Source organism: Augochlora pura, chromosome 6, assembly GCF_028453695.1.
Source record: "Augochlora pura isolate Apur16 chromosome 6, APUR_v2.2.1, whole genome shotgun sequence".
NCBI lineage: Eukaryota > Metazoa > Arthropoda > Insecta > Hymenoptera > Halictidae > Augochlora > Augochlora pura.
In genome coordinates, this window is record NC_135777.1 from 5,068,075 (window position 1) to 5,089,918 (window position 21,844).

The 21,844-nt window shown below is 39.6% G+C and overlaps 1 protein-coding gene across 1 annotated transcript in view; it reads right to left on the reverse strand.

Moving 5' to 3' along the window:
• Positions 1 to 339: 339 nt before the first annotated feature.
• Positions 340 to 21,844, reverse strand: part of LOC144470909 (AT-rich interactive domain-containing protein 5B) — a 311,040-nt gene continuing 289,535 nt past the window's right edge. Inside the window, exons 3-4 of the mRNA XM_078182499.1 lie at positions 766 to 1,243; positions 340 to 455 (exon numbers count right to left, since the gene is read on the reverse strand). Of these exons, the coding sequence (XP_078038625.1) occupies positions 340 to 455; positions 766 to 1,243 (594 nt within the window). The remainder of the gene's footprint in view (positions 456 to 765; positions 1,244 to 21,844) is intronic.

A 21,844-nucleotide genomic window follows, 5' to 3' on the forward strand; every position in this document is an offset into this window, starting at 1 on the left:
TTTTTGCGTTTTTGTAATCACAGTCAATTGTTTTCCAACCCATCTTGCAACAATTCTGACCGTCACTTTTGATTAGAGTAAGTGAAAATTATTACGGCTCTTCTTTTTATTCTTATAATTAGAGAATTTATGCTGGCGTGTTCTAAATATAATTGTTACGTTTTTACGTTAAGAAATATTTTATGACAAGCTAGAATCCATGAAATAATTTCCACCAAAAGAATAGATCCATAATAAGTCTGCTTCATAGTTATATTGACTATAATTGATAACTAGATAATATATTGATTTTTAAGGCTTCAATTGACCAGAATGAAGAGTCGACTAGGAACGTGTTAACTATAATTTCTTGACAATCTTTGTGAGCTCAATTGCAACTAAATGTTTAGCTGGTCTGTTATTATTTTTCGACTGCAGCGTATTACCCAGTATACTATAAAATGTGGCCAAGTAAACTATCGAAGTCACAATTAATTTAAAAATAAATTGTAGAAGACACAAGGTGAAAAATTAGGTGGGCTGCTTCTTTGGCAAAGATCTTTATTCAACAGAATCTTTCTCTTTCAAAAAAGGGCCTCCTCCCCTCGACGAACCATCTCATCACCCAAACAGAGACCTCCTTATCTCAGAGACATAAACAGTGCGCCGCCTGACCGGCGACCATCTCAGAGATCGCTTACAAAATCTACCTGTCCCGCGAACGATGTCCGCGAACGATGAAAGAGAAAATTGTCCCGGAAGCGCAGAAATTGGGGAGAAACTCACCTAGGTGATTGCAGAGCAGCTCGTGCGTCTCGAGGTCCGGGTAATCGAAGGTGTCCCTGCAGAAGAGTACCCTGGTGCCAGGCGTCGCGGTGAATCCACCGAGGGCCGCCGCGATCGAGGTGCAAAGCCAAGAGGGCTCGGCCTCCTGGAGCCTTCTGAGCAGGGCCCGGTACCGGCAGTACCTGGGATACGACAGCACGACCACCTTGGTCTGCGCGCCGCACTCGCTTCTTCGGTTGTTGTGGTTGGTCTCGTACTCTTTCTGTTGCTTGTCGACGTCGGAGAAATCGATGCCGGGGTCGGTGAGCACCTGGGGCTGCGGGATCTCGTACCTCAACGGGCTGCTCTCGGGAGACGACGTAGGTGACGCCGGGTAAGACACTTCCCGACCCCATGACCACTCCAACGTGGGCGACAGCCACGTGACGAGATCGTGAACACGGACCACAACCTTCTCTGATATCGTCAGCACCTCGTCCTGCAATCGGATCGATAAATTTGTTATCATAAGGACGAGACAACGTGAATACTGTAGGACTTTGCGAGACCTTCAGATTTTTTTAACGCAACGAGAAGTATTTTAAGCATTTTACCCTTGTTAACCCTTTGCTATATCATAGTTGCAATGGCAAGCGCCTTTTCGATTGTAATTATTTCTTAGGAGAAAAAGGAAATATTTATTGTACCTCCATATTTACTAGAACGATTAAATATTGATCACAAAGAGATAATATTTTATTCCGAGTTAAACGAACGGAATAACAATTATATTTAACAGAATATTAACCCTTTGCACAAATTATATAGTCAATTTTAACAACTGACTTTACATTAACTCTTTGCAAAGTCAGTCGTTACAATATATAATTCGGTTTGTTTCTAGTAACTGTAACAAACTTTAGATTATCCCATTTATTTTATTGTGGCTTCTAAACTTTTACGCGTTGTTTTATCATCATCGTTAATAATATAGTTGGTAATAATATAATATAATAATAATATAATATAACAATAATATAATTGCTGAGTTGTCGATGCTATATCTATTACTTAAATGTTCGCGCTGTATAAATTTTGTACCATCAAATAAAGATTCAGTATTCGTAGCAAAAATGAAATATACGAAATATTCGCTTCGTGCTAACGTGTCTATTTATCGCGAACTATCGGTAACGCTGAGCGCGACATGGCATGGTAAAGTGCTCTAGAGGCGATCAAATTAAAAGAGAGCAGCTCATAACATGTAATGATACAATAAGGGTTGAAAAGTAGAAATTTCCCTCTTTAAAATAAGCAAAGACTTGTCGTTGTACAATTTTTTTTAATGAAGTTACAGTAGTTTAAACATTGGCAACGTTTCGATCGAAATATTTTCATCCCTTAATTCTGTTCGCAAGATTTGAAAAATCTTGTCAAGAACAAATTTTATTGCTTACTGCGAGTAATCGATAAAGTCGCGTTACCGTAACAGCGAAGCAATTTCTGTATCTACTGTAGGATTTTAAGGGACCTCGTGACCTTGTGACCTCGCAACTTCGAGACTTCAAGATTCTCGGTCGATCTTTCGACTTTTCTATACGTTTTTACTAAATCGTGTAGATTTATTCAAAGTAACTATTGTCTGTATTCAGAGAAAGATCTACATAATTCTACTACGTCGCGAGAATTTGTATAATAATAATCGATTAGCACAGTATATCGTAATTACCCTATTGAAAAACTGTATCAATTCAAATCGAGTGTATACAGTTACACTATTAACTATTTATCCTTCGATTCCACTATGCTATGATTGTGGTAATAATTAATGGAACACTGTTAAATATTATCATAACATTTTGGAAAATGAATTTTTACGTTAATCCATTATTATTTGTAAGAATGTTTGATAATGTAATCGATGTCGTATAACTTAGCAATTTGAATTCCGTCGAACGAAATGTTTTTAATTTTATGACATTTTCGATGTTCTCGCTGTCGAAGCGTCTCGATATTTCACCTATTAAATTCTATTACAACTTTTTATACAAAATTATTGTTACAAATCGTCGGTCTATTGTTGCATTCCATACGGTACGAGCCCCGACCGCCAACGGTGCGGCAGCTGTCTACTTTACCGGTAAAGAGCCGCGATCCTGAGGCACCCCTCGCCAGGTGGAGCCATCCGGGTCGTCAGCCACGTTCCGCCCACCCCCCCGTAATCTGACCCAGACCCCCGTGTCTACATAGGTACACTTATCGCGAGCGGTGAACTAAAACACCTATGTGCTCGTTACCTATACATATAATCCAGGCTACGTAACTCGTGGTTTATGTTGTACCTCGAGTGCATCGTTATCTACTCGGCTCCGACGATAATTTAATTGTCCGCTGATGCCAGCGGCGACGTCATTTTCACAAAGTTTCGCCGCGCCGCTTGGTCCCGCTGATTTGTGGGATTTCGGTTGAATAGAGAGCCCCGCTTGTCTCTACGCGGCTTCCATCGCTCTTTCCGCTTTAATCTCTTCAATCCTCGTAGGGGCTCGCGCTTTTTTCTCCCCGTCACCTGCGCGTTCCACGGATGCTAATTAAATTCGCCCGCAGGTGAGCTCGAGTTTTGTCGCTTCGTTCGCCTCCCTCTGATCATTTTTATCTCCCGCAATTTGAACGATATTTTACGCGGATCGGTTTGCAATATTCTTTTTAAATATATCGCGTGTTCGAATTAATTATTCGAGAAGGTTTTGGCCAATTTTCACGGTTTGTAAGAGATAGGTTAATCGAATTTAGTTCACTCGTTTCTTCTGCAAGATGTCTTCACAATTTCAGAAATTAATATCTAAAAAAGTGTGAAGTCTGCGGGTTTAGCGTTTAGCAAAAATTATAAGAAATCATTCTTCGTTATTCAGGATTATAAGAAGTGATTTTTCGTTATTAAAATTGCCTGGGAAAATACCAAAATATCTTTCTGTTAATTCTCCATTTTAACAACTTCTTCTTCGCGGAGCTGCAGAAGTGCAGCCGGAGTAAATTTATTTCTTCTTAAAGAAGAACTCGCGCGCGGATGGAATCTCTCCGCGGCAGAACGCACCACTCGGAGATTTTTTGACACGTGTAGTCGGTCGGAGAGGTGTACGGAGCCGTCCCGAAGCTCGCGCGGCGCGGTGTTATACGCTGGCTGTTGTTCAAGCGCGACTGAGTAAACTGCGGCAACTTCGTAATCACGTTAAAGCCGCCAGTGAAACTGATGGAGGCGGTTTCAACTTCGCGACTCGAGCCGATTTAAATATTTAAGCGCGCGCGCTCCAGGCCGCGGCTTCACTTTCGCCGAACTTCCCCCCGCGAACCCGGTAATCTATTGTTCCCCTCTTCTTATCGTTTCGGTGCGTAACTTTTCGCGCGTGCCATTACCGCGGAAATATGTAAATGAGTTCCCAGCGTTCTCGCGATGGAAAAACGATCGTCGTCGCGAGGCGCGCTGTTTCTCGCCGCGGCGAGCACTCCCGCGGGGGTGGTTTTTACTTTAATTGCTGTCCGTTTTTTCTGCTGTCCTAATTCAGCGTCGCGTTCCTTCCTCAACTTTTCTTGATTAAATTAATAGTACAAGCTACGTTGGCTATTAGATGTTCGGTATTTTGAATTATAAAATTTTAGAAATTCCTTAATTTATAGAATTTTAGAAATTTCTTAATTTATAGAATATTAGGAATTCCTTAATTTATATAGAATTTTAGGAATTCCTTAATTTATAGAATATTAGAAATTCCTTAATTTATAGAATTTTAGGAATTCCTCTTATATGTTAACCCTTTGCACTCGAAGCCATTTCAACTGCAAATCTAAAATAATTTTCCTGGCTTCTAGTGTCTCCATTTTATGTAACAATATTTATTTTATACATATGAAATTCAGTCTCGCATAACTCATATAATAGTTATACTTTTAACAATATTTAAATCTAAGCTTTGCCGATGTCTATTAAAAATAATTTTGGAATGTATTATAGTAATTTTAATGGCGCCACTCGAGTGCAAAGGGTTAAATTTGTACAAGTAAAGAATTAAATTATTTTGAAGATAAATTTTGTTACGCGTTTTATCGATCACCCCGGGTTTTGACAGTTCTAAAATTATTCTAAAGTGTGCAAAATTTATTAATACGTTTTATAAGCATCTTGACCTAAATCGTAGGAGAAGTATTTTTGTTTGCCATTTTCTTAGGACGTGTATACTCGTCGAAACGCAGCTAAGAGGTTAATGGGATTTAAATAGAAAAATTGGTAGCGAGGTATAAAATAAATTCGACGAATTCCTAACTAACGAATTTGATTAGAGAGTCGAGACGACGTCGATTCGACGTCTTTGAGAGCCAGATAAAACGTCGAACAGGTTCGACGACGGTTTCGCGGACAGTTTCCGCGGATCCGATTTTAATTGGCATCGAATCGGCCGGTGGCCCGAGAGTTTTGTTTTTCGCGAAAAGCCGGCGCGAGAGGTTGATTTACAGCCGCGGCGCGGGTTTCCCGTGGCCGTGTATGCATAAGTAAATTTTCAGCTTGTCCACGGCCGATTTAAATTTTTAATGAATCCAACGGCGGCCCGGGACAGCCAAAGTTGCGTTTTATTAACGGGCGAATCGGTGCGCCGATAAATCCCGCTCTGATTCGCTTTTCTCTTTCTCTCTCTCTCTCTCTCTCTCTCTGTGTATTTTTTTCTTTCGTCGTTTATGGTCGCGAGTATTTCAAACAACCGCAAGTGTGCGTTCGCGAAATTCAATTTAACGGGGCCACGGGACGAGAGCAGGCTTCTTTTGAGGCGCGAACTTTTCGCCACCGACGAGCTCCGGCAAAAAGAGAGAAAAAGAGAGAGAAAATGCTGTTAGATGAGATTACATCGCACAGCGCAGTGCTCGATTTTCTCGGAAAATTGGCTCGAAATAAAAAAAGGAAGAATTGTTTCGTAAGTGGAAAATTGTTGCGCGCCTTTGATCTATTATCCAATCCGTAAAATCGGCAATTCTATAATAGACTCACATTTAAATAGCTTTGCACTTCCATTCGGTGTTTTATCCCGTGCGCTACGACTTTTAAAATCTCTCGGAATATTATAATATCGATCGCGAGCACAGTCTCTCTTTTTTCCTCGAAAAAGTATGCTCTCGCGATGTTTGATCTTGTCTCCGACTCGTTTCCGCGCTCTGTTCGTCAAGAGATCCCCGGGATATTGCATAAATAATTTATAAAACGGCCGGCCGATTAAAACTCGCGAAGAAATTTTAATAATTTCCGAAGTTTCTTTATTCATTTTTAATTCAACGATGGTTTAATGGAAGCAGTCGAAGTTTCTGTTTAATTCCGCGTCCCCGGGTCTCCTCCGGTTCATTAATAATTGTCCGTCCTCGTTTCCCATTCGAGTTCGCTTGCTGCATTCAAATCAAATTAAATTAAAAACTATATTTTTATCCATATATACATAAATAAATTAAACTCGAATACATATAAACTTTCACGCGATTTATGAAAACTTGTGCTAGAAAAATTAAGCGCTTTAAAAAACGACTGAACAAATATCGATGAACAAACTATGTTACATTTTTATAAAAAAAAAAATTAAGGTTAAATAATTACGAGTACGATACAGAGGCGTTTCATCCTGCCTCTCGACGGCGCAATTTATAACAGTAACAGTTATTAAACATTCTTCCTGGCAATTACGCTCCGCGAGAAAGTATCAGAAGAATGCTCGCAGGAAAAAGGAAGCCGTCCCGCGAGATTAACACCTTAATGACTCGATATTACCTCGACTTGAGGGGAACTGTCTTTTAATATCGACCGTCAAATCGAATATTCCGTGGGCATGGAGACGCTGATAGAAATTCTTTCTGCTATTTCTGTTAGCTAGTTTCGCGTCGGCGAAAGATGGAAGATTATTGGAAAAGTGGTCCAAGTTCGCCCGGGAAGGTGATTGCGCAAGTTTCCATAAATTCGTAATGGATTCGCTCTGTGCCGCTCGCGCAGTTCCTTTAGAAAAACTATAGGAAGTTCGAATGATTATTTATCACGAAACTTTCGCGTTTCGTGGAGCCGGCTTTGCTTTACTTTTAATGCTCTGTTGGATGGTAATTTATGGTTCGACAAAGTATTAGAAATCAAACAGGAGATTCGATATTATTATGCTTTAAGTTTCACAATTCGAATTTATATAAATTGTTTCTGGATTTTCGATCGATTGTTTGCAGGGTAGATTCGCTCGTAAGGCGAATAAAACATTCTCGCAGCGGGTAGTTTCGACTAGAAAAGTATGGAACAATGAAGGTGGGCGGGTAGACCGCGAGAGACGATTTACACTTGTCAAATTTGGCCAACTTTCGGTGCTCAGTCGTGCATTCAGAAGATGAGACGAACTCTCAGCCTACTCTCTCTCTCTTCTCTCTCTCTCTCTTCTCTCTTTCTATTTCTATCTCCATCTTCGTCTCTCTATGCAGCCGAGTATTCCTCTTGACTGCACATATGCAAGATGTGTATCTACAAGAGGGGTGAATAGAGGGTAGGTGAGCTAGGGGAGAGTCAGCGCGATAGAGGGATTAAAGGGGAACAGAGGACCTGGTTGGAGCAGGGTGAGAAATCGAGACGTTGCGAGAGATAGAGACAGACAGATATAGATAGATAGCTAGAGAGAAATATAGATAAAAATATACATAGAGTCATGAATGCATAAATCTACCATACATTTAACCCTTTGCCATATTTTGACGAGTCTGCTCCGTCATAGAGATTTTTATTAATATCTTGTTAAGTATAAATACTATTCTGTTCTGTCAAGCCGGAATAAAATTCTGTCCTCTTGTCATCAGTATTTAACCATTCAAGTAAACGTAGCCAAACGAAATAAATCATTTCTCCTTTTCCTTCTAAGAAATTATTACAATAGAAAAAAATGCTCATCCGGTAACAACGAAGAAAATAGTACGGCAAGGGGTTAGTTTCAACAAATAAACGAGTTTACGTAAAAGAATGTAATACGTCTCACGCGATGAATATAAAGTATATTTAAAAATAAATAAGATAAACCACGCGAAGTAACTTAGAGTATCATAGAGATAGAAACAGAGAGAGAGAGAGAGAGAGAGAGAGAGAGGGTGATAGAAGGCTGAAAGAGGGTGCAAAGAGAGGAGAAACTCGCGAGCCCGCGTGTGCACGGGCAACAATGTGCCAGAGAGGTGGCTGCAATGTTGGCACAGACACACAGACAGCGGGATCTAACCCCAAACTCGTGACACGTACAGTATGCACGGACCGATGTGGAAATGTATTCGGAGGTTGCTATGGGGACTCCGGCTGGCACTCCGTACTCCCGACACCCTAAACACACCGATAACCTATCAATTCACCAACACCGAACGACCCGACGAAGTATAACAGGCGATAATGTCCCCCCTCCGCGCTAAATAGGACATTATTCCAGTGGGTTTTTGGTTACGATTCCCCGTGTACAATCGAGCCACGGACTGGCTCTAATCAGTCAAATAACGGGCTTAGCGGGGATCAATTGTCGCTGCGACTTGATCAGAATCTATCTCGGGATTTTCCATGGCGATATCGGAGAGAACTACGAGGGATCCCAGTTTCCACCCTCTCTCTCTCTCTCTCTCTCACTCTCTCTCTTTCTCTCTCTCTCTCTCTTCTGGCCTAGAGTCTTCTATCGATTGTCGGCAGTGGTTGCATCACGGTGTTTCTAATCGATCCTGCAATTGCTTTCGAGTAGAATAACATTGTCGCTGCTCGATTCGACGTATTATTCCATACAAATAATCGTATCATTGTTTTTTAAGCCGATAGTTATTGTAATTGAATTATTTTATTTTTAAAAAGACATATTGTATACATGTAAGTTTGATAATGTTAAAATTATTTAGAAGCGTGGTATGAGAATTTTTAAGTCTGTAAAGGGTTAATTATAATATCGATTATAGTATTAATCATAATATTAATTAGAAACTTAAATATAATATTAATCATATTATATATTATATTATACATTAATCATAATATTAATTAGAAATTTAAATATAATATTAATCATATTATATATTATATAATATTAATCATATTATATATTATATAATATTAATCATATTATTTATTATATAATATTAATCATATTATCATATTATATAATATTAATCATATTATCATATTATCATATTATTATATATAATATAAAAGGTTTAATTATAATATCGATTATAGTATTGATCATAATAATAATTAGAAACTTAAATATAACATTAATCATCATGATTAATATCAATCACATTAATCATAATCATATTATATATTACCATATCATTATACATAATATTAACCGTAATATCAATTACAAATTTAAATGTAACATTAAAATTCAAATGTAATCTTTGTATTTCGAAGTTTAAATATATCTTTGAACGGGCACCCTTAACCCGTACAATATTTGATTCTTTAACGAACGTACTTTCGAACGAGTTTGTCAGAGTAAGGTTAAAGAACGGATCGGAGCCGCCGGTGTGTGTCCCCCGGCTTGGGTGGGGTTAACAACCAATAACAGGGGTCGCGGGACGGAAGGGGTTCAGCCGGTTTAAACTGCTAAACCAGCGAAAAGATAGGGTAAAGACGAGTTTCGAAATGTTTTATGGCAATGGTCCAAATGATGTTTGCGGCTCGGCAGAGAATACTAAGAATTGTTAATGAACTTCTGGTGAGTGTATCAGGAAAAGTAATTTGGAGTTTGCGTAACTCTCTCTCTCTCTCTCTCTCTCTCTCTCTCTCTCCACGTTTCTCTCCGACTCCTCGAGACTAGGGGAACAACGTTTGCCGGTTTAAGACCGATCGTTCCCATTTACCTTGCCGGGCGATTAATCGAAGTAGAATGAAGCAGACACCGAAAATTACGGTCACGTCGATAATTCGATAAGGAAAATGTCGTCGTTAAATTGTAAAGAAAATCTAAATACCTTCAGAACGTTGGAAGAAATGAACTTAATAGTCGCGTCGATAATTCGATAGGAAAATGTCGTCGTTAAATTGTAAAGAAAATCTAAATACCTTCAAAACATTGGAAGAAATAAACTTTATAGTCACGTCGATAATTCGATAGGAAAATGTCGTCGTTATTGGAAGAAATAAACTTTTACTTGTCACGTTTACCAGTAACAATTATAAAGCACAGTAATTGTTTTCTTTTGCCGAAAATTAGAATCGGAGGATATATTTGAATACACTCTCTAGAATAAAGGTTTAATTGATTTTAAATTGAAAACTTTATTTAAGTATGGTTTTTCATTGGATTTGATAATGAAAATTTTGTTGTTGAAGTTAAATTGTTCAGAAGTCGGGGGTAATTACAGTTTAATTTTGATAAGTGAATTCATTAAAATTTCGTTTATTTGGTAAATTTAGGTTAAATAATTTTGGTTGAATTATTTTTAGGTTTATTTGATTTTAAATTGAAAATTTTGTTTAAGTTTAATTAAATTTAATTTAAATAGAGAAAAGAGAGAGGGGGTAGTAGAGAGAGGCAGAGGGTGCGGGTGTAGCGTAAATAGAGATAACGAAAAAGTAAACGGCGCGTATCTTATTAAAATTGATTGAAACCGTTATTGCGGCACGTTCCGTCGCGCGATCATGCTACGGTACGTTCCGGCATTAATTTCGCATTACCTCTCATAAATTACCCTCCCGCGGAGGAATTCAATTAAATTTTACAGGAAAAGTCATGCCGGTTCGATCCGCCGCGGTTGTCCAGTCGTTTTGATTAATTCGCCGACCGCGGGCGCGCGCGCGCACGCCGCCCGGAAAAATAATAAATAACAGGGCGAATTGTTTATACCGGTGCCGTATTAATTTTGTTTCCCGTGGTGGTTGGTATTGTCATTCTCTCTCTCTCTCTCTCACCTTTTTTTCTCTTTCCGTCGGATTTTCCTGCTCGTTCGAATCGATACAATCGACGCGGCGCGCGATTTGTTTGCCGAGCCGCGTGTATCGTTTTAACAACAACGTTACAAGGGCGACGAGCCCTCAAGGCTTCATACCGTGATCCGACTCCTCCTGTCTCCGCGGCCGCCATGTTGGTCCATTTACCGGCCGAGAATTTATTACATTTAACGTAATAAACGACTTGTATACTCGGTAGCATGCCCGCGTGATATTATTATCGCAGCCGGGGAAAACTTTCTATCTATCTGGGTAATCTCATCTTGTGCCAGCCACCTCCTTTATCTCTCGTCTTTCACTCAACTTCTTAAGTAGTCTTTTGTAACTTAAATTAAAATAGACGTCAGGAAGTGTTTCCCGCGGACGAAGACGACGACGACGACGACGACCCGGCCTCTCGTCGAGCGGATAGCCGAGGAAAGAGAACTGATTCCCGGGCCGCTCTAAAAGAACTAGAAAAGAAAGGAATCGTGCCGGTGTGACACGACGGCGCGCACACACTGTATGCATCATGCTCGGAGTACGTTTGTTTTCCCGTTCCTCGTAAAGCTCACGGCGAACGAAACACCTTTGAACAGGCATTTTATTCCTCGAATCAACTACGCGGATCGTCTATCTTTTTATTTATATCGTGAAACATTTTTCCTCATTTATTCCATCGTAAAAGCACTAATTGTGGCAGGATATTATCGTTGTTAACAATTTAGCGCCGAATAAACGAGGCCCGATTTAATGAGCGTTGTATTAGAGGGTGAACTATGCTGGTCTGAAATAACAAAAGGATGGCCAAAACTTTCTAAAAATGTTTATCGAAGGTAAATCGGTTGATATTTAGAACACTTCTTTATGTTTCTATAACAAACTGTAGCAATCTTTGTTAAAATATAATTCAATTTCAATGGAAAACTCGACACGTTGAATATGGCAGCCATAAAATTAACAATGCTTAACCCTTTGCACTCGAACGGTGACTCTCAGCCACCACTAATATTGTTCTTTCGCCCTTTCAAATAATTTTCATAGCAACAATATTAAATGTTAGAAAAATTGTTAAATATGCCACTGTTAATATCAATCACGAGAATTAATTCGGTATATATAAAATACACTTCGTCGCTGAAAATGAAAATACTATAAGAAAATTATTTTAGATTTCGAGCTAAAATGGCTTCGAGTGCAAAGGGTTGAAAAGTAAAGAAAAGGTAAATCGGTTGATATTTAGAACACTTTTTTATGTTTCTATAACAAACTGTAGCAATCTTTGTTAAAATATAATTCAATTTCAATGGAAAACTCGACACGTTGAATATGGCAGCCATAAAATTAACAATGCTTAACCCTTTGCACTCGAATGGCGACTCTCAGCCACCAATAACATTGTTCTTTCGCCTTTTAAAATAATTTTTATATTTTATATTATATATAATTTAAAATTATAGCAACAATATTAAATGTTAGAAAAATTGTTAAATATGCCACTGTTAGTATGAATCACGAGAATTAATTCGGTATATATAAAATACACTTCGTCGCTGAAAATGAAAATGCTATAAGAAAATTATTTTAGATTTCGTGTTAAAATGGCTTCGAGTGCAGAGAGTTAAAAAGTAAAGAAAAGTAATTGGTCCATGGAAACTGCGAATAAAGTCACCGGGGTCTCGCGAGTCCTGGTCCATAAAATCACGAAATCGCATAAACGTCTGTCGGCTACAAATCGTCGCACGCAAAGAAGAAGAAGGGGTGGGGAGCTGGAAAAAAAATAGAGAAAAAAGGGAACGCAAGATCCGCCGGTTAACCGACGCACACACACAGAGAGATCATCCGGCGAATGAATATGGGGAACGAGCCCGCGTGAAATTGACCCGTATACGAGGCGGGGACGACAACGAAACAACATCGAAGACGAAAAGCCAGAGGCGAGCCGTCGGCGGAAGGGGTTGTCGGGCGAGCAGCGAGCGGGCGTGTGCTCCGCTGTACCAGGGCGAGGAGGAGGAGGTGGAGGAGGAGGTGGAGGAGAAGGAAAAAAAAACTCTCCGGAGCCACCGTATAAATCCGCAATGCTGCAGTTGACATATTCGCCGAGCGCACATAATACATTCATGGCCGCTATCTGGTGGTAGTAAGGGCGGCTGCGAGAGAGAGGACGAGAGAGAGAGAGAGGAGAGAGAGCGAGGAGGGGCGGCGAGGATGGTGGGAAAGGCGAAAGAGCGGGCGGATAGGGGAGGAATGACACGGTGTAGTCGGGGGTGCGCGGTACAATCGTGGAGCAGAATGTGTAGCGTGTTGGTTTTAGCGATCCTCGCAACGGGAACTTAGGATCGTGGAAATCGTTTTTCGTACGAGAGTGGGTTAAAGTTACGGCGCGTATCTCTTGTCAAAGAAACACCCCGATGGAAGTTTACGAAATGCGCCCCGGTTTTTTGAGATAATTTTTACTTCGTGTTTGTCACGCGAAAGACAATGATATTAACCCTTTGCACCTCGAGTGGTGACTCTAAGGCACCACTAAAATTATTCCATTCAATTCCAATATAATTTTTGCAACAATGACGTTTAGATTGAAAAAATTGTCAAGTAGTAAAACTGTTGGTAGGAGTCACACGAATAAATTTTGTGTGCATAAAAATTGCTTTTGTTAAGTAGAATGGTAATACCACGAACTAGAAGAATTATTTCAAATTTGCAGTTAAAATGGCTTCGAGTGCAAAGGGTTAAAGATATTAAATTTATCTCTAATAGTAAGTTATCTCTATCGACGATTTCCAAAAAGAGTCTACGAAGAATTTTAATTTTAATTCATGTAAATATATCAATTTTTAGAAAAAAACAGAAAAAATCATAGCTTCTAATTTATTATTTTAAATTATCTTAAATTATAGAATTATTTTACGAAGACATAAATAATTGCCAACGAAATGTTCAACAGAGGTACATCTGGCGATCCGGTTTCGAAACAGAGAATTATGCAAAAAAAAAAGGGAAGCGGAGAAAGTTAAGGGCGTAGGAAAAAGAGGAGCGTACACGAGAGGATACACGGCGGTCGAGAAAGATTAATTCGAGCGGCCGTGACAGGCTTGAATCAATAAGTATGAGAGTCACTGGCGAGCATAAATCATTGTTAGATTAAAGCCTGGAGCACGCGGTAGTAGTCGGGGGCAGTGGCGGGCTTTCAGTGGGTACAGGGTGGCTCGAAAGTTTCCATCGCCTCTTCCTGTCGGCGCCCAACTTACGTCGAGATAATGTTTCTGTATTTTTTTTAGTTCGACGCACCCTCGTCACTGTAACCCTTTAAACGAGCGGTTATGTTTGTCGTATTGAAAATTGCCACGATCGACGAAATAAAGATAAAATGTTAATATCAAATATAGCTCGTATGAAATATTAAAATGTCAATATGAATATAGACCGCATGAGATATTAAAATATCAATATAAATATATACCGTACAAGAAATTAAAATATCAACGTAAATATAGACCATACAAGATATTAAAATATCAATATAAATATAGACCGTACAAGATATTAAATATCAATATAAATATAGACCGTACAAGATATTAAAATATCAATATAAATATAGACCGTACAAGATATTAAAATATCAACGTAAATATAGACCATACAAGATATTAATATAACTATAGAGTATACAAAATATCAAAAGATTTAGCACGTATAAAATATTAAAATATCAATATAAATGTAGATCGTACAAGATATTAACATAAGTATAGAACATACAAAATATCAATATAAAATTTAGCTCATATAAAATATTAAAATATCAATACAAATATAAATATAAACAATACAACATATTAATATAAATATAGACCATAAAACACATAAAGATAAATATAAACCATATTAACTATAAATACAAATAGTATACTAACAAACAATATAAAATATCATTAAAGTTTTTCTATGCGTCTTTATTCCATATGCCGAGCGCAGGTGTAAATAAAATTGCAACAATTAGCACGCGCGACGCTTGTCGACGTCTGGGAAACACGTTTTTCCACGGTTCGGTCGAGTTGAATGAAAACAGTGGCACTTTGCAAACTGATACGCGGGGGATTGAAGCTAAAAGGAATTTGATTATGCTTGGTAGTTTACACACGGTGTTTCTGGATCGATCGAGCCCACCCGCTGTCTCCTCGTTTCCTCCCTCTCTATTTCTCCCTCTCTAGCGCTCTCTCCTCTCTTCGTCACTTTCAGGTCTCCCTCTCTCCCTCTCTCCCTCCCTCCCTCTCTCTCTCTCTCTCTTTCGAGGTCTCGCCGCTTCTCTTCTTCTTGTTCCCTTTCCCTCTTTATCTGTCCACCGCAGTCACTCCGGTGCTCGTGTTTCCGTGTCTTCGTGCCGGTTCAGGCAGGGTCATGTGTGAGGAATGGGAATTACTTTTTAAGGAGGAATAAAGCGGAACGACCGGGGTTGCCACCTATCCGCGGATCGAAAAGGGTTCGCCACGCGCCCGACTACCCCGCGACCAGCGCTCCGCAACTATTTTCATAATTAACGACGACCAGTCGTTTTGCTTTATTAATCATTCCGGGTTATTAATAACTTCGGTACGTTCGAAATTAATTTCGTTAAAATTCTACTCGAGGATTTACTCGAAGGGGTGAATTATTCGAAGGGGTGAATTATTCGAAGCGGTAAATTATTCGAAGGAGAATTTACTCGAGCAAAATTTTTGATTCGAATACAATGTCCGACGTTACTTTTCAACTTCGATTTCATTGAACGACGGCTGTACTCGAATGTTGCGAGAGTTTCGAGGCTGTCAGACTCGCCGGTCGAATTAAAAAACGAATCGAATTCGGAAAATCGACGCGGGCAACGATCGCTGATAAAATATATATAATGAAACGTGTACGACACGTCCGAAACGTCTCTCGGCGGATAAGTCCCCCCCCCCCCCTACCACCACCCCCTGGCGAATCGTTCCAGAACAACGGCGCGAGATTTACGGGAGCAATTACGGGGGAAGAATTCCGGCGAAAGTCGTTCGAAACGATCGCGCGAAAAGCGCGCGCAATTTATTCTAAACGAAGCGCGACGATCGATTTTTCAGATTCGCGGGTCGACCGTCGCACGCGACTGTCTCGAACGACCGGTCGCCCCGTTTTGAGACCACGCGCGCGAGCGGCAACGCGATTTCATTTAATCGCGCTTCAAAGTGCTTTCGCCCTGTGCGACACTTGGTGCGCGGGCACAAAAACCCCTTTTCGCGAAAGCCTTTTGATACTTTAAAGTTGAAATTACAGCATTCAAAAGCCCGCCCCTTGTAAAAGTAAATTCCCCCATTATGACGCGGCAGGAATTTATTAAAATAACTCTTTTTACCAAGATGCCCGGGCTGTTAAACACAGATTACAGAGAAACGCTTTCGTTGAACCAGGTTCCCGCTGTCTTTGTAATCGTTTGGTATCGCGTCGTGATTCTCAACGATTTACACGCCGGTATTTATTTCAATGGAAGTCTATCGAGAAATATTTGTAAAAGTAGAATTAATCTTTTTAGCTCTTCCAGCAAGGTTCGCTAAATTGCAAAATTTTGTCGTAAATAGAAAATGAAAGAGCTCTATTTCGCAGTAAAGTAATTCTAAATATCTTTATTAATATTAATTATATTTTATTAATATCTAGTTTATGCGATTATTAATTTTATTAGCCCTTTGCACTCGAAGCAATTCCGACTGCAAATCTAACATAATTTCTCTGGCTTCTAGTATTTCCATTTTATGTAACAAAATTTATTCTCTATTCAAGATTTATTGAAATCGAGTCTCGAGACTCGTATAACAATTACACTTTCAACAATTTTTCAATTGCTTAAAGAATATCTACAAAAATAGCCTAAGCTTCATATCTATAAAAATAATTTTTAAAACGTGTTACAGAAATTTTAATGGCGCCGCAGAGTCCAAAGGGTTAATAAAATCAAATTACCGATTTAATACCGACAGAAAAATTATACCGACATTAAATCCCTGTTATAAATTATAGACTCGTCTCGTATTATTTTATTTAATCGATCTTTAACACGCCCGTCAACGGAGAGCTCGTAAAATCGGCGATCTCTTCGGCGAATCTGTTCACAGGTGATTCGTACCGTTTTCCTCTCCAGGTAAAACGATTTCTTTCGAACGGCCGACCAGCCCGCGATTATTCGAATAAAACTTCGCGTTTCCCAAATTAACGCGGGACATATGTTCGCGCGTTAAAAGGCTCGAGTTGTTGCTCCCCATGGTATTCGCTCCTCCCCTGTAATTTTTTTTCTTCTCTAAGAGAGGAGCGTGCACGACCGAGAAAGGGAAAGGGAAAAAATTAAGAGAGAGAGAGAGAGAGAGAGAAAGAGAGAAGAAAAGAGATGGAGTAAGAGAGAGAGAAAGGAGATAGAGTAAAAGAGAGAGAGAGAGAGAGAGAGAGAGAAAGGGAAAAAATTAAGAGAGAGAGAGAGAGAAGAAAGGACATAGAGTAAGAGAGAGAGAAAAGAGAGAGAGGCGGTTGAATGCGCGACTAAAAATGTACATCATTACCGGTCGGCTCGCGAGAATCAGCAACCCTCCGGGTCTATGTCAATGGAAAGTAATTAAGGGTTCTTTTTAATCGTTTCAAGCCGTTCCGTGTCGCGCCCTACTTGCGCCCATAATGCCCCGCCGGTTTTCCCAACCGGCACCGCTAAATCACTACAGCGATCCGTGAGCCGGTTCTTCTCGCGTCCACGCGACAACCAATGACTTTAACTTGCTAGCAAAATGACTAATAACTCTCGCGAACACGCAAGGATCCCCTTTGCGTATCCCGACGGTGCAATTAGATTCTGCGGAATCAACGCGATCGCTGGCAGTTGCGTGGGTTGAACCGCGCTGGCGGGGAAGCGGTCGACGAGGTGGGAGCGACCTCTGTCAGCGCGGCCTTGAGCAGTCAATTGATTTTGCTCGCGAGCTGCACTCTATTTTCGTTATCCAATTAGCAATGTTAAATTTTTCTTTGCGGCACGCGGCGAGTTCTTCGTCGGAACGGCTTTAACGTGTTCCCGGTAGCAATTTCTCTGGGAATCAACCCTCTTATGGGGGTGTTCGATTTCAGCCAGCGGTTCGAATTGTAAAATTAATTAAATTCTTTTATAATTCTGTAAATAATTGGAATTAAACTGATCTTGAATCTGTTCGCGTAAATAGGATCTGATAAATGCTTGAATAATTTTATAGTCGCTGTTTGAATAATTTATTCAATATAAGGGAGATATTTATTCAATATATATATATTATTTAGTCAATATATTTATTATTTAGTCAATATAACAGAGAACTGTGCGAACAATTCGAGTAAAGAATAAACTGAATAATTTGAGTAAAGAATAAAGCGAATAATTCGAGTAAAGAATAAAGCGAATAATTCGAGTAAAGAATAAAGCGAATAATTCGAGTAAAGAATAAAGTGAATAATTTATAGGAGCGAAGAGTTGCAGGAATAATTTGTAACAGATAATCGTTATCGAAAAAAAATATTCAGAGTAAACGAGCCAGATTCGAGCCAGCATGAATTTTAATAATTAACAGCAATCTTGCGCATAATAGTTTAGAAAATGTGTTTGCGAAATTTGACAGACACCGGACAGCAGGTCCGCAAGAAAACGCTGACGTCCAAATGATTTTCCGAGAGACGCTCCGAGCACTTAAACACCGCGATACGCCTAAATCGCGGCGAAAACTTGGGATCGCCGCGGCGCACAGTGGTCGAAAAGCCCGAAATCATGGTCAAAATGTAAAACTGTGATGGATTTAATTGAAAATTTGTATGTAAGGGTTTCCATGGTCACTGATTACGAATCTGAAACTGAAAGTTCAAAAAACAAAATGGCGGACCCAATATGGCGGATGGGTGGTCGAAAAAATGTTTTGATTTTCACAAAAATTGATGTACGTATATTTTCGGGAGTTCTGATTACGAATCCAAATTTCAAAATTCCAAAAACAAAATGGCGGACCCAATATGGCGGTTGGATTGTCGAAAAAATGGTCCGCGGAGCTGTATTTTAGTGGCCCACAGAAACTGGAAGGTTAAAATGCAATTTTGTGCATCTTTGCACAGCATTCGGAAAGTCCAATATCCATGTTTATAATGGGAGGGTAAGGATTCCCCATAATAACACATATTGAGACTAGCGAAATCAGGAGGGTTCCGTGGCTGAGATCCTACAATTGAGGATAGAGGTACAGAAATGCCTTTACGATATTCGGGTACCTCGTAAGCTAATAAGCATTTTCTAGCAAGACCTTTTTTATTAGGAGTAGAGGACATATTCTTAGTTTATTACGCGCTTAAGTGACGAGTACGAGCCTGAAAATAAAAAACACAAAATTGAAACATTTTTTTTCAATGTAACAAATTTCATTTTTTTTTCAAAATAATTTTTAACATTCACTAATAAAGTGGTTTTTCTAATATCTCATAACAATTTAAGTAATTTGGCACGATGTTTAAAAAGTTATTCTGTTTTGAATACTCTCGTGAGAGAATATACCATACGCGGAATCACAAAAACGGCTATAAATAGTAAATAGGCAAACCGATGCAGCCAATTTTTTCAGTGCTGCTAGATGAAACTATAAACTATGAATCCTGTAAGTTTAAGCGCGGGTCATCATGAGTCGCAAAAGTTTTGACTATAACAGTAAAGTAAATGAATGCCATTTGCTCTTCTATTCAGATTCTACAATTTATCGATTTACTAATGTAATAGTTGACAATTCTTGATATGTTAGCACTAGAAAATGTTGTACTTACCACCAGGAACAATATCCATTTTACAAAATTCAAAAACAGAACTTCCAACAAAAGTTACAAGCTTCAGAATATGCACTTCGTACTGTCGCTCACGCTCGCGAGTAATGACTGTCCGAGAAACTCGAAGTTCGAGGTGAAATTGCCATTCAGGTATAAAAGTATGGGTCATTTGGTTTTTTCCATCATACGGAGGCATTATTAAAGTAGCCAATCCGTAAGTCCAAAACTCCCTCCCGACAACTTCGATTTTTAGGGTTTTGACCATGATTTCGGGCTTTTCGACCACTGTGCGGCGTCGCCGAGTCCGATATTTTAGTTTTCGCGATGGCCGGAAAACCTTCGAGCAGTTTTATGAAACTTAAACATCCCGCTTAAAAGTTTATAATTCGATGCAAAGAAAAAGTTTGGGCGGTGAAAGTTTGGCCGTGGCTGCGACGTTTTATGTTTCATTTCTATTCATTATTCCAATGCTCCTTGAACGCGCCGATGCAAATTTGATCTCTTAACGCGGTCGTCGCGTCCGAGCAGACACTCGCCGATAGAGAAATTACGAGCGTTAACGAAGCGGTTCGCTCGTAAGAGGGGAGAGAAGGGGTGGTGGCCGATTTTGAATCGATAATCGATCATTACGAAAGAATCGCTCGCCCCTGTATTTTAACCCTTTGCACTCGGAGGCATTTCAATTGAAAATCTAACATAATTTTTTTGGTTCGTGGTAATTCTATTCTATTTAACAAAATCAATTTTGTTGCATAGAAAATTTATTCTTGCGAATCCTGCCAACAGTTATGCTACTTGATAATTTTTCAACTCTAAACCTTATTGTTACAAAAATCATTTTGCAACGTAATAGAAGAATTTTAGCGGTGCCTCGGGATCAACACTCGAGATCATAAATAAATTAATACCACGCGACCCCATATCGGTTCTCTGCTTTCCCCGTAACGCGGGGGAGGGGGTGGGGTGGGGGGGGGGGGGCGCTTAATTCGACCTGCCGTGCAAGATGGCGGCCATTCGTTCCGGATCGCTCGATCTGCGGACAGATTTCGTTTGATCACAACCCTTTGACCAATTCCGCGGGATCGAAACTCGCTGTTCGACAACGTGTCAACTGCACGCGCCGCTCGCAGAATTTATTTTCCCTATCGGACTTGTTTGGTTCCCGATATCACGGCATTGCCCCGCTAATATATTCAGTGAACCAAGTTTTATTCGAATCTCCGCAGAATGCGCGACGAATAACTATAATAATAATTTCACGGCGGATATTTTTGCGACGCGGACATTTCCTTTGTTAATTGCGGCAAACAGGGTTCCTAAGTTCTTGAATTAATCTATCAAGTTCGAAGTAATACTTGATGTTGTATTTTTATATTCTGTACCATAAATGCTTAAAATTCGCAGTTTTATAATTTTTTTTGCCAGGGAAGCGGAAATAATAATAAAAAAGGAATAACAATAATAATAATAATAATAATAATAATAATAATAATTACAATACTATTAATAATAATAATTACTCATTCGTATACATATACAAGACGACAAAGAGATCTTTATATAATCACAATAATAATAATAATAATAATTACTTATTCGTATATATATACAAGACGACAAAAAGATTTGAATTACAGTCGCTGCGTAGAAAATGATATCTGATTAAATGAATAATTTTCAAAAAATTCTTGAAGCCGTTAAATAATCGTGAATCTAGTAACGTTCAAATCCGCATAATTCCATATCATTTTCATTCATCGCACGTCGAGTATCCTGGAATCGAAAGTGAACCGGCGAATCCAATGTTAGCCGATTTTCTAGGATTCGAACGCGCGGATTTAATTTGGTTGAAGGATGAGACAGATCGAGCCGCATTATAATACAGGATATGAAAAGCCAAACGAGTGCGCGACGGTGCAGGGGAGAGAAAAGGAAAAACTTGTGCTTTTCCGCAGCGACAAATGCTCCCTGATATTTGTTCTCTGTTCCCATTCGAACGGGAATGGCAGCAGAGAGAATAGACCGGAGGGGTGGGGGTGGGGAGGGTTTTATCGATCAAATGCATTTCCATGGAATCCGCTGCTCTTTGTATTTCAAACTCGAAACTCTCGAGAGCGGGTCTCGCGCGAGCGCGCAACGATAAATTTATTGGATAAACAAAATACGGCACTCGGTTGCGTAAATAAATCGCGAACGCCGTGGGAGGGGTGAGGGGAGGGCTGGGAGCCGGAGGAGTTCATTCCGCGAGACGTGCCATCCTTGTGTAAAAGCGACTCGACGCAGCGTTTAGGCTCCGCGGGATAAAGCGATCGAGACGATCGAGACGAT